Source organism: Helicoverpa zea, chromosome 22 (genome assembly GCF_022581195.2).
Source record: "Helicoverpa zea isolate HzStark_Cry1AcR chromosome 22, ilHelZeax1.1, whole genome shotgun sequence".
Lineage (NCBI taxonomy): Eukaryota > Metazoa > Arthropoda > Insecta > Lepidoptera > Noctuidae > Helicoverpa > Helicoverpa zea.
The window spans coordinates 3,837,280-3,850,880 of NC_061473.1; the positions used below are offsets into that span (position 1 = coordinate 3,837,280).

General features: G+C 36.0%; 2 protein-coding genes across 4 annotated transcripts; one reads left to right on the top strand and one right to left on the bottom strand.

The window, feature by feature from the left end:
• Positions 1-216: 216 nt before the first annotated feature.
• LOC124641203 (MRG/MORF4L-binding protein) lies at positions 217-3,274 on the bottom strand. Of its 3 annotated transcripts, none has more exons than XM_047179213.1 (5): positions 2,783-3,274; positions 2,599-2,679; positions 1,823-1,930; positions 1,279-1,395; positions 217-602 (listed from the first exon to the last, which is right to left on the bottom strand). In XM_047179213.1, exons 1-5 carry the CDS (start codon positions 3,132-3,134, stop codon positions 493-495), a joined length of 768 nt encoding a protein of 255 aa, XP_047035169.1. In that variant the 5' UTR covers positions 3,135-3,274; the 3' UTR covers positions 217-492. The 3 variants fall into 3 exon arrangements, with proteins under 3 accessions (XP_047035169.1, XP_047035168.1, XP_047035170.1); XM_047179212.1 differs by having other exon boundaries at positions 217-605; positions 2,783-3,273; XM_047179214.1 differs by lacking the exon at positions 2,599-2,679 and having other exon boundaries at positions 217-605; positions 2,783-3,273.
• A 61-nt stretch (positions 3,275-3,335) lies between these two features.
• LOC124641200 (nuclear inhibitor of protein phosphatase 1) lies at positions 3,336-9,631 on the top strand. The gene is made up of 9 exons (XM_047179210.1): positions 3,336-3,714; positions 3,795-4,009; positions 4,094-4,202; positions 4,456-4,558; positions 5,007-5,090; positions 5,809-6,019; positions 6,482-6,584; positions 7,233-7,324; positions 7,650-9,631. The coding sequence occupies exons 1-9, from the start codon at positions 3,686-3,688 to the stop codon at positions 7,745-7,747; spliced, it is 1,044 nt and encodes a 347-aa protein (XP_047035166.1). The 5' UTR covers positions 3,336-3,685; the 3' UTR covers positions 7,748-9,631.
• Positions 9,632-13,601: the final 3,970 nt, after the last annotated feature.

Sequence of the window (13,601 nt, forward strand, 5' to 3'; positions counted from 1 at the left end):
TCTTTAACTTAAGGCATTTTGAGTTTTAAATGTTATACTATGGTTGGCAGGTGGATTAGAAATTCTTTTAAATAACTTTGCTACTACGAGTCTGAAGTCAACCATTAGATGTGTAGCGCACATGCAAACTGCTAGTACGCACTCATCGTACGGGCGCGAGACTCTTATATCATGATAATACTACCCGCATTTCAAACAAGAAATAAAACTTAAATATAATTTACAAATCATGTATTTTCTTACACTATTTTAAGATTACACAAATACAAGTAATCCTTAACACTTCAATGAGTCACCTCAAAGTCCACAGTAAAGTTAAATGCAATAATTCGGAAAGACGGTCCGCATACACAAGTAGAATCACTTATTTTACGAGAAAAATATGTTGACGGCATGGCTTCTCCTTGGCCCAGTATGTTGACACCTCCAGGCGCACGGCTGTGTGTGTCAGAAGAAGTGGCGGTATGTGTGTGTGCGCGTGTGTCGCATATGTCAGGTGCGCCGGCGCTTGGCGGGGGTGGTAGCAGGGGGGGTCGATGTGTTCGCTCGTCTGCGCCCGCGACGTGATACACCGTCTTCGTCTATTAAGGGAGAGTCCCAGGCTGCTGAAATTATATTTTAGTCAGGCATAGTACCAGTAAGTTGCGGATCTAACGTAGTGGGCAATGTGGGTCTGCTCAAAACCCTAATTTACTTGTAGCATCATGCTCATTTCTCCTTTTTGTAGACTTCATAATATGTACCTCTATACTCCCCCTATATCAGACTAAATAAACCAAGACCCCAAACCCTTCAGCTTTATAATATTAGTATAGATGACTGAACTGAATAAGATTATTGAAATATACCTACGTAAAATATTTTTCTCAGTGTAGGAGTGAAACTTTACAATTATAAAATTACTAGATTCCGCTCGCGGCTTCACCCGCGTGGTATGCCGATAAAAAGTAGCCTATGTGTTAATCCAGGGTATCACCTATCTACATACCGAATTTCAATCAAATCGGTCCTGCCGTTTTTGCGTGATTGAATAACAAACATACATCCATACATTCGCACAAACTTTCTCATTTATAATGTAAGTAAGATATAAGTTAGAAGTAAGATATACTCTCTTATTTATTCCCCTCATGTACTCCCCTGTACAAATAATCCCTTATGTATCCCCTGATGTTCCTGAATTTCATGAATGTGAATTTTAGATTTCAAATAGGGTAGGGCCCTTCATGAACAAGTTTGTAACAAAGGGCTGATCAATTTTGAATATAAATTATTTACCTGCTACTGAGCCAACTTTAGATTTGGAGACTTTATCTCTCTGTGAGGTAGACTTTCGGCTGCTTGAACTGTCTCGCGGGCCAGATGCATTAGAGTCGCGGGAATCTCTCCTACGATCTGTAAACATTAAGTAAAAAAGCTAGTAAATAGATTTATTTATTTTTATTTTGAGTGCTATTCAGATTCCAAAAAAAAAAACCCCGGATCCAATCGCGCCGAAAAAATCTTTCAATGTTATCTGGCAGATCGCTGACGAAGTAATAAGTGGGCCTCGCTGTTCATTCTAAAGACTATTACAATTCATCTGGCCAACTTGACCGATTGAGACATACCTGTGTGCAAGGTTTCGAAAGATAGATTCCAATAGATGTGCGTTCACCATTAATAGACACTCATCTAATAGTACTTCAGGCCTGATACTCCCTCACCGCTGCTAACCCACAGCGTGAGGGGTCATTTGATGATTTTTAACATCGTTAAAAAAAAAAAAGGCCTGACTACATTCCAACATATAGATGCATGCAAAGTATTGAAAATCTCTTACCATAGTCTTTCTCAGACTTGATGCTAGGAGTATCAGTAGATGCATGGGAACTGCCGCTCTCCTTGCGAGTCTTAGTGGCCAGTGCGCTCACACTGTCCTTACGGCTGCCTGGTCAATTAACTAACATGTTTAATATTTATTAAAACCTCATTTATTATCAAGGGTTCAAAATCTAGATCTATGCCCAAAAAATATAAAAAAAAACTTGATGAAAAATAAATAATAAAATATGAAGGTGTAGATTTTAAACCCTTTAAACTTTTGATGATTGTGTAGTAATTATTTTGTGCATTCAACATTAAAATATTGACAGAACTTGTCTTCACTACATGATGGCAACCAATAGATACATAAAATATAGTGCATACTCAACAATTTCATTATGAGCTCCAAGATAAGTTCATGTTATGTATTTCAAATATTATCTTCTGAATCTAAGGCACTTTGCACATGGAGCAACTATTTTTCAAGCTATGATATTGGATTGCTCACTTGCAACTATATCATACAGAAAACTTTGAAAAAGTGAATAATTGCCTCAGCCTAAGTTGCTCTGTGAACAAAGCGCCTACATATTATTGAGCATGCAACTGGAAAACTGAAATAGCCCAAATACCTGCCTATCCCAGTATAACCCAATCATCATCCATACCAAATGTAACAATCATGGAATAGACTACAACATTTACATTACATTCTATTTGCAGCAACCTTACTATCTACAAACACCATAGACCAAGACAAAAAAAGTACAGTTGATAATTGACAAGTTCTACCTTTAGGTGTACTATCTTTAGACGCAGTGCCCCTAGAACTGCTTCTAGGTGTCGAAGGCTTAGGTGAAGGGCTCCTTCCATCTAAATTTCAACATTGTAAGCATATATTAGGGCTTATACAAGCCGTACGGGAATCCCAACCAAAATTTGGCGGCAATATTTTTAAATTTAGAACAATGTTTACCTTCACTATCCTCAGCTAGTATGGCCTCCTTACACTTCTGTTTCATTAGCGAACCGAATTCGCTTTCAGGTAAACTAAATGGCGTTTCATGATTTGGAAACGGAATTGGCTCCGTGTCTTCCAATAAATTTAAATCGTATAGACTTTCTAGACGCTTCCATATATCTTGAGTAGATATTTCTTTGGTTATAGAGTTGGAAAGCTTCTCCCAAATGCACGCCATGTGAAAATGTTTGTTTATACCAACCGGCTTGTGGTTGGCCATAGCGTAAAACAATTGGATCTCCATGTCGACGTCCCATGTTAATGGTTCGCCGGTTTTCACTTCCGGCTCTTCCTCGCTAGATACCATTTTGTTGGGTCACACAAATCACATCAAATTAGCTGTTTTATTTTATTATTTGATAGTAATTACGTATCGTTTATTGTTTACAGCACACCACCACAACAAAATTTCGCCCTACCATCGACAATCTGTCAATTTTATTTGACAGATAATAGATAGTGTTGACCACTTGGGGTAAAGATTTCAGGATTTCAGGAGAAGCCATAAGTGGTCATAAGTAAAATAGTTCCAGATTCTATAGAAACCTTACAAAACCCGCTTATACTAGCATAGCTTTTATTAAAGACAAATGCTCACTGACTGTTAAACTCTCCGATTTAAATAGCAAGTAGCAATACGCTAAAATTAGCAAAAGGACTTCTGTGAACGCGACACAATCTGTATTGTCTTTGAAATATTAACAAATGTGATTGTGAATGTGACTGTCAAATTTGACAACGAACGATTAACTTGGCGTTGTAGTTTGTTCGATTCGATGTATTGTGATAAATATTATATCACACGTTAATGTTAATAAACAATCTTTAATTTTAGATGAGCACCTCGTACTCGTAGCCATGGCTAATCACTACGAAGTGCCCAATTGGTAAGATATGCTGACAATACCATGGAATATGGTCTCGTTTCCAACAACTTCGCCGGTCATAAATTTTAACTTAATTTTAGGGCTGGAAAACCACCTACAGGGCTTCACTTGGACGTATTAAAGGGCGACAAATTGATACAGAAACTAATGATTGACGAGAAGAAGTGTTATTTGTTTGGCCGGAACCCGCAAATGAATGATTTTTGTATTGACCATGCGAGTTGTTCGAGAGTGCACGCTGCATTTGTTTATCACAAACATTTGAACAGGGCATTCCTTGTCGACTTAGGCAGCAGTAAGTATGAGCATTACGAGCCTTGTAACACGTACATTTGACGTAACTTTGTCTCACGCGTCCATTTCTGTCGGATATTTTCAGCTCATGGAACTTTTATCGGACAAATGCGCTTAGAGGCTCACAAGCCGACACAGCTGCCTATCGATTCTAATTTCCACTTCGGGGCTTCTACGAGGAATTATATTATAAGGTAAAACAGCATAGATGGTCTTGGTAAGCATGATCAAGATAAAAACGTAGGCTCACAAATCAAACATTAATTCATGCACATTATAAAAGAATACTGGTATAGTATCTAATTAGAATCAACTTTTCTAGTTCTATACTTTAACGGCATGCAGTCTAGGACTCAGCAAACATGATAGTTTTGCTACTCTTTCCAAATGAATTACTCTATCTACTTTCATATCATTTAAATTAAATAATAACAACTTTTCTCTCAGAGAGCGTCCCACAGGCAATTCCCGAGGTATAATGGAGGATTTACCCAACACAGAACAAGAGGGTGCCTTACTAGGTCTGCCAGAAACACAAACTGAATTAGATGTGAGTATTGCAGAAATGGTTCATTAATCAGCTCAACAATTTTACTGGAGGACTACATTCCACCCACTGGTTCACCCATATGTCAGATCTACTTCCCAGGCATGGTTAAATAGTTGCCCATAACTTTCCTTGATACAAAACCAAAGTCAAAGTCAAAAACGTTTATTGAAACTAGGCTAGTTTTTAGCACTATTTCACGTCTAATATACAAAAGGACAGCACCCCCAGCCACCCTTTCACCACTTCCTAGTGTTATGGCTAGGAAGAAGAAGTGGTAAAGAACAAACTTCCCAGCAAAAAATACATTGGCTATGTAAAGCTAAAAGATTTTTATTTTAATGTTCCAGTGGATCAAGCAAACAAACTCCATTTCTACTAATTCCATTATAAGTCTACAGTAAATTGTTAAGCTTCAGACAAAAATGTTAATATGTTTAAAAAATTTCAGAATCTAACAGAATTCAACACAGCACACAACAGAAGAATTTCCATGTTGGGTATATCTACTGATGATGGCAGTGATGTTATGAAGGTAAAAATGCACCAAGAAGTATTTATTCATTCCTATCTTTCTATTCAAAAATGTAAGCAGTTGAGTACTAGTATGTTCCATCAAGCAACTGCCTATCTGACCTCCTTAACACAGTTACCTAGACATCTTGGTAAGACTGGTTGTTACAGTTTTTGGCTTCTACTTTTAAATACTGCCAAAGACTAACTAAAGACAGGGCCCATGAACATGCGTTTCCTAGGAACCCAAAGTAAAGGTTTTTATTTCACGTAGACAGAATATACAAGCTGATGGTTTGCATCTGTGCCATATTCAAGGACGTAATTATGCTAAAGATTCTCAACCCAAATCAACAAAAAAATTGGTACGATTTTTTTTTTCGGAATTCCGTCAATGTCATCTAGCCGTATTTAAACTTGGCGCGTGTGTTACTGGCCTTAAAACCGTGCTGCGCCCGCACACAAATGCAAACACAAAGCATACGCAACGATCATTCATACATTTCATTCGTAAAATTGGATTACTTCTGAAATACTACGACATTACAATGACAAAAAAGCTGTGCATATTAGCTATTTCCCGTCTTCCGTAATTCCAATCGATTATTTACGTATTGTATGTCCTCCTCCTGAAATATGGCACAAATGCAAATCAACACCTTGTGTAGATGGCATGTGGCTGTTGCACACACATAAATTCTTAAAACTAAACTCCTTGCTTATAAAAACCTCTTTTACAGCCTCCAACCGGCACAAAGCGGACAGCAACAATGCCTGGAGGCATAGCCAAGAAACAGAAACGTAACGTATCCTTCAATGAAGAGGTGGATATCATCAATCCTGAAGATATAGATCCTACTATCGGCAGGTTTAGGAACCTGGTGAAGTCTACCATTGTGCCGAACCCTAATAGTGCTCCTAGGAAGTTGAAGTTACAGAGTGCTGATGAGAGTGAGTTTTATTTTTTAAGTACCTAGTAATTTGTAAGATATTGTTATTTAAATCATAAATGGCAAAACAGTCCTGAAATTATTTTGAAGCACAGCAAAGTTAGACTACATGAAAAATAAAATATTGGTCTGAATTGTAGCCGCGAAGTAGAGTTCGCGCCAAATGACTTTGCATTTCTGAAGAACTAACTATTTTACTACTTTCACAATTGTTCGTACAGATCTTGTCGACAAATTTTAGCAGTCCAAAGTTCGGTATTGACCAGAAAAATTTGAACAAAATGTTATCGTGCCTAAATCAGCAACTGCATACGTGAGGCGTAAAGTATCTAACCTGGAATTGACGTTTTCAACAACTCTACGTATTTTATTTAATAGTTTTCTTGCAATTATGTTGCTAACTTCCGAAATGGCGTATAACAAGCGTAACCTTTTATAACTAAATACACTATCGTTCATGCAGATCAACACCATCATTCGCTAAGACTGCAGGAGATATCGCGAGGCAGCAACTTATACTCCGACCTGCCCGCGCCCAGCTCACATCTAAGTCTTATTGGAGCCAGGTACAGTACTCCTAAAATATAATGGCGGATCGCAGCTAATTTCCGAGCATAAGTACGCGCGCGTGGGCATAATCCTTCGCTACCCGCTGATATTATCTAAAATCGCGCCATGTTCCGTGACGATAAAGTTTGGCGAGCAGTATGACTGTAATCACTTCTAATAATATTATTGATTGCTCTGTATGTTCCACGTTCGATTTACGCGCTTTTTTTTTTTTTTTAACGACGTCAAAAATCATCAAATGACCCCTCCCGCTGTGGGTTAGCAGCGGTGAGGGAGTGTCAGACTCTTACTGACTAAAAACCGTCGTGTTCCGTCGTAGGCCTTTTATGTACCAGGGCCGCGGTATCGCTTTCGAACAACCCGCAGTCGATTTACGCACCTGGAAAATAAAATTGATATGTATTTGTAAATATGTCCCCAGAATACAGAATTTCCTAGCGTAGTACAAGTAGGCGTAAAAGAAATCTGTTAATATAAAAGAAAGTCAGTGTAACTCGAGAACTGCTATGCCGATTTAACATAGACTACTTTTCACCCAGTTGCGGGAATTAGGTAGCATCTAGATGCTAACAAAATTTTACCAAGCTTTGTTCTTACTTCAACTTGAAATAGTAAATAGTACTAATGTCATGAATATCTTTCAGACTGGGTCTATCGCTACCGAATCCTGCGCCTGACGTGGAACTGGAAGGTCCTGAACCGCATCTCAATATTCACCCGCCTCTACCACATACAGGTATTTATATGAATATTTACTAATTTTGACCTTAAAATGTATGGTGTAAGGTTAGGAATTGAATTATGGATTTTTTGATATAGTCTTTCCAATAGCTTAGATAGATAGCATTTTAATTTGGAAATTATAAATACGTGATGGTTTCAGAATACACAGCTAATTTTGTCAATGTTTGTTTTGGTAAAATATACAGACTAAAAATGTACAGTCAGCCGAAAAAAACAAAGTCCATTTATTTTCTGTTCATTCAAAATTCCTTCAATTACTTTATTTAAATACTGCTACCATTTGGTATCTTTAAATTAATATGTATGCTTATTTCCAGCACCAGAAGAGGCTGGCTCATCGAACGAGCCTCGAAAGAAGAAATACGCCAAAGAAGCGTGGCCGGGCCGAAAGCCCGGACTCATACCGGGTGTATGAGATACGCACTGACAGTTCAAATGTACTGGTGGCGACAATATTACAAAATAGGAGTATTTCCTGCATTTTCCACCCACATCCAGTGGGAATTTCGTGGTTTGCTCGGATAGAAAAATGCCTATAGCCTTTCTCAGTAAGTAGGCTATCAAACACTGAAATATTTTGCTGTAATTAGTTCTTGAATTTAGCGCTTTCAGCAAGCAAACGTACAAACAAGCTCTTCAATGTGACTAGAGTTAAATTCACTGTTAAAGTTTTTAAACATGTTTGTAATTTAATTTTGAATTTCAGTAATTTAAAAAATGCCAGCAGCTTTTTTTAAGGATATATTGTTAAGCTTGATAACATACAAAGCAGGTTTACATTTTATTTAATCTTATAATTTCCTATAAATTATCTTCTGTTTGTAATATGCTTGAATTGTGAAAATGGACTGTTTTGGAATCGTGGATAGTTAAAATGTAAAAAATATATCAAGAAAACGCCACCGGTATAGTTAGACCTTTAGTCATACAAATACTGTTAAATTCTTATCTGAATTTTAGTAAAGTATATAAACATCCCATACATAGGTACATCGCAAAAAAACACGCTGAAATATCCTATTGAAAAATATGTAATTTAATTTTTAAAGGTTCCCGTTACTTCTCATGTTATTGGTCGTAATGTGAGTTTACGATTTAAAAAAAAGTACAGTCAGCAGCATATAAATGTGGACACTAAGGGAAGGTTTATATCTGACGGAAAATGCGCCGATCGACGCTCTAACGCATCACTAGTTAGGTGTGAATGATTAAATTTTTGATCGCATATTTGTCTGTTTTGGCGTTACGCGATAAAACGTGAGGCATGTTCCGTTAGATACGAACCTTCCCTAAGTTATATAAGAAAGAAATCCGTTAGTGACTTTTTGGCCAAAGTTAGGAAATTGTATCTATCAGTTAGTAGCAAAAAGTCTTTTTTATTTCATCAGGTGTCAATTAGAATAAGAAAACATTTGGGTGTATAGATCGCTAGTACAAAATATTTAGTGATAAAATTATGAGAGAAATACAAGCGTTCATTTTTACTTAGATATTGCTCAAGTAATATAAAAAAGTAGTATTTGTAAGGTTAGACAGTAACTGCTATAACTTTTGGCTTTAAAATTTTTAGATTTCTGCTTAAACAGGCGAGTATGTGCTTTGTAATAATGTCTACATATAATAATTAAATAATTATTGTAGTTAAATGCAAAGAATCGATACTAAACGCCCGTCCACAAAAATCCAAAATCGCTTTAAAAATAGGTATAGGACGGCCTACCCAAAGCCAATATTCATAAGTCACTAGAATAAATAAAGCTTTAGATAGAAAAAAAAGTCTTAAACAATCCTGATTCACTAGTAATAATCAGAGGAAGGAAAGATAGCGGATATGCCATAAGTAAGGTAGGTCAGGCGTCTTCTTGTGGGTCACGGTACGGTAGGCGTGATTAAAACAATCGATTATCAGATTTTCAGATTATATATCGTTCGGGTTCCTAGTGAAATCACGACGAATCTGATTGGGATTGATTTATTGGTGATTTTATTTTTTAAAAAGATCGCGGGCGGGTTATATAATAGGCGTAAGAGAGGAAGCTAGTAACATTCCTCGAACACCCACATTTTGGCGCGATACTTTCTTAGGAGATATTGCGTTATGACATCTCCGCTAGCCATTTTGTTCTCCATGGTAATAATAGTGTCAACATATTTATGTCGCTGACTGTACTTTCAAAAATTTTTGCATCTTACGGAAAAATTTTCACTCTTTATAAAGTACATTTTATGTAATGTATTGACGTAGGAATAAGTTATTGTTAAGAAAATTGTGAATGAATTATAAGAGAAAGTAATATTATGTGAATTTGTTTTATTTAACTTGCTTTTTTTATCTACACTTACAACCTTTCTTAGTGACGAGATATTCAATATTCTTCACGAATTGCATACCTACAATGAATTTAATAAAAAAAAATATGAGTAGAGATACCTTGGAGATGGAGGTAGGCTGCATTTTTAATCCCAGTGCAGGACGTAGTTCCCTCGGGAAGCAGACGAAGCCACAGGTATAAAATCTAGTTCCTTTCGTCCTTTTCATTGGGAACAAATATAATGACCACCATAAAATGCTTTGATACCCTTAGTTTTGTAACCAGAAATATCTACTGAACACCAGAAAAATAAAGTCTAAAAATGTAATAGTACCAGCTATTTTAGTCACGACTTCACTTTAAATTGTATTCGACCACCAAATTTAGTAAATGATCACCAACTCTTGACGACCAAATTAATGTATTATTTGTGCCTAAATAAGTCACTGTGATTGCCATAAAATGTAGGCTTATTACCAAATAAAGTATTATGATGCCATATTAAGTTATGTGTCCGGCTTGCAATGCATGCGTGAGTGTCAGTATGACGAGTGACAGGGGAAAATGGAAGAAAATGACATATTGCACCGACCCCAAGTAAAATTGGGAACAGGGCAGGAGAAAGAAGAAGAAGAATGTGTTTCTCAATACACTCCCTCGAAAACACACTCTTATCGCACTGTTTAGTTAGAGGCATGCAATAGACAATTTTCCACCCTAGTGCAGGAAAAGGGTCCCCATAATCTTATTACATTAATTGTATCAGGCCGAACTTATTTTTTTGGAGTCAGTTTACTTAAACAGGATAGCAAGATGTAAAAACTTTGATTATCATTTTATATTAAAACGCTAGTATAATTTTGATGATCATTTACTACTTTTGGGATAACAATGATTTATTTGGACTCATTTTGCTTAAATAGGATAGCAGAATTTAAAAACTTTGGTTAAAAAAAAATCTTACATTAAAATGGTGGTTTAATTTTGGTGATCATTTACTATTTTTGGCTTACGCATGATTTATTTTGGAGTAATTTCACTTAAATAGGATAGAAAAGTGTTAAAACTTTGGTTATAGTTTTACATTAAAATGCGAGTTTCATTTTGGTGATCATTTACTATTTTTGTCTGCTATTTGTTACTATATCTGGTGATCAGTTAAACATAAGCCCTTTTCATTTCTTGAATCTAAACAAAAATCGTACGCGTCAAATAAAAAAATTACTTACTAAAACGGCACCGCATAGTTTGACGATTTCAAAGAACGACTTACCAATTTTAAACGCATCGATAGCCGAACTACGCCGTGAATCCTTTTCAAAAATTCCATCGGAGCATCGAGTTATTACTGAAAAAGTGCAATACTCGATACCGGAGCGTTCGACTGAAAATGGAATGCGAGCTATGTCATTGGTATTACATCCGATTCGGAAATGCCTATGTAGGTATGTATGTTCGTATTCTATACGCCTTTTGGTTGTGCATTTTGCTATGGAGAATCTTGATAATTATAATTTTTATTTAAAAAATCTGCTGAAAATGTATGTAGGTAAATAAGATAATGCTACGTTAATCAATTGAACTATTTCTTTAAGGCGACGAATTGGTCAACAATAATTCCATAACCGGCACGCGCATCTAAGGCGCCAAAAGGGGTCGGAGCGTCTGAGCGGGGCGAGGATAACAATACGCGCGCTGGCTTATAACTAAAAGTCGTAAGCGACAAAATGGTTTTGTAATTTTATTATTTAGAAATGATAATTTGATAAAAATTCCTTCTACAATTTTAAAGAGTATGTATATACTCAACTACTAAAAAAGTTAAGAGGCTTAAATCGGTCCCGTTTGCCCATAATATGTGAATCTCTTTTTAAAAAGAGGTATGTTTGATATATTTTTCTCTGTTATAAAAGTTACCTAATCATGTTTTGACGTCTAACAAAATAAGGTTTATATCATGAACTTTCAGGTAACCAAGTTGTATTTTGATCCGTTTTGTATTTACTGAGAAAAATTGAGATCCTTGGCGCCAAAAATTCCAATTCGTCCTCTTAAGCAGTGAGTAGTTTATTTGGATAAAAAGTCGATATTGTTTACCTTTATTTATAACTTTTTCCTAGCTACAGTAGGTTGGGCATATTTGTTGCGCCATTTGCAGGATTAAAAATGGTGAACTATTGTTACGGAATGTTTATTTTGTAAAGTTCCTTAATTTTCAATTACTTATTTTATTACAAACAAGGAAGTACCTACCCCTGTTTTACTTTTTGGGGTTTTAGTTGACCCATGCGAAAAAGTCATGGTGCCGTTTAGACTGGAAGCCGATCACAACATAGATGGGAAAAGGCTCGGGAGATGATGATGAGTTGTCCCGTCCGAGAATCGAACCCGCGGAATGTACAGCGCTGAAGCCTCACTACTGAACCATCCTCTGCTAAAGTAAGCTTTCTTTAGAAAATTTTCATTCCCTTTTATTGGAAAATAATTTAAAATAACCTAAAAACGCTTCTAAATAATGCCACCAAAATAGATTTCTTGTTAGGCCATTAGGGCACAGACAGATATCGCTTGGTATTAAACTGATAAAAAAAGATTGATCACCGTAACAAATGAGTCTGACAGCGGAAACAATTAATTAATCTATTAATGGATGTATTCTCAAGGTCTTTTGTAGTCTGACCTATTGTGGGTACGATGGGAGGAGACCTAGCTTTCACGGAATGAAGTGATGAAAAAATATCTGAGTGCTGACCGAAAATGAAGGACGGTAGGTACCTATAACGGCATAACATTCAAACGCTATCGGGTTCGTGTATTTGAACAAAGGCTGAAAGTAAATTCAAATTCAAATTCAAATTCAAATTCTTTATTTGCAGAATATGGGTAAGTATACAAGATGTTCTTAAAATAAAATTATAAATCCATCCCATGCAAAGGACAATGGGCACTTTGTATGGGATTTGGTACCCGCTCCAACAGTAACGTATGATATATCATTAGAAAGGTATTTACGTGAACAATAATAAAAACTATGGGGCTTGCCTCAATTAGCTGTCCGATCCGAGTAACGATAAAAATTAAATCGACATAGAAACAAGTATGTCATCCATATATGCAAATTCATTAAGAGGCATATGTCGTCAGTATAATAATTTTAAACTCAGTTAATAGACATCTTAAATTGTTTGAGATACACTCTATTATAATCTAAAGGTTGTAATAGTCTATGGAGTCATACTACGGAAACACAATCGTCATCTGATTTGACAAAAGTTCAAAACATTTCTGAAAACACAACTAATCATTTTAGTTACATACTATCTTTAAACATACTGGCTTCCATGTACCTACACATTATATGAAATAAAAAAAAACTGTTATTAAAACACGATAATCATTAAACATTAAGGGCCTTACTACAAAAACTTTAAACCCTGTTTTACACTTGTCTAATAAAATTTTGGCTGCAAAATGAACCATATGTCAACGTCATAATTTGACATATTTTTAGACAAGGCATAAACTGACATTTAAAAGTTTTTGTGGTAAGACGGTAATAATTGATTGTAAATACTGAAAGACTTTCATCAAATACATAAGCTATATTCTGCGTGAACTGCTAAGGTTTGCGCACAGACTTTTTTTTAAGCAGTGGGCAGGCAAACATTCTAAGAAGGGCAAATTCTTGTTTTTTTGTTACTTTACCAGTTTTTATTCAATACAGTTGGATTTAAGAACTACATCTACGTTGATGATTTATGAACATTATACATTCTATTAGTCGATGTCACGCGAAATGGACAAGGAATTGGGACTAGTCGTCATAGTAAACATTTTTTGGCTTGCCAAGACCTACGCAATGGTACTAGAATCAACACTGTTGGACAGGGTACCAAAACGCCCATCGTCCTTTGTTGCAACCGAACAGTTACATGCAAACATATCGAGAAAAAAAAA

Bases quoted from the DNA above. Each gene is read 5' to 3' on its own strand.
- LOC124641203 (XM_047179212.1), bottom strand. From the start codon at position 3,134: ATGGTATCTAGCGAGGAAGAGCCGGAAGTGAAAACCGGCGAACCATTA. The intron at 1,396-1,822 runs GTAAGAGATTTT...TAATGTTTACAG, and splicing joins CAAGTCTGAGAAAGACTATG to ATCGTAGGAGAGATTCCCGC. The intron at 606-1,278 runs GTAAATAATTTA...ATATAATTTCAG, and splicing joins TAAAGTTGGCTCAGTAGCAG to CAGCCTGGGACTCTCCCTTA.
- LOC124641200 (XM_047179210.1), top strand. From the start codon at position 3,686: ATGGCTAATCACTACGAAGTGCCCAATTG. The intron at 3,715-3,794 runs GTAAGATATGCT...ACTTAATTTTAG, and splicing joins CACTACGAAGTGCCCAATTG to GGCTGGAAAACCACCTACAG. The intron at 4,559-5,006 runs GTGAGTATTGCA...AAAAAATTTCAG, and splicing joins AAACACAAACTGAATTAGAT to AATCTAACAGAATTCAACAC.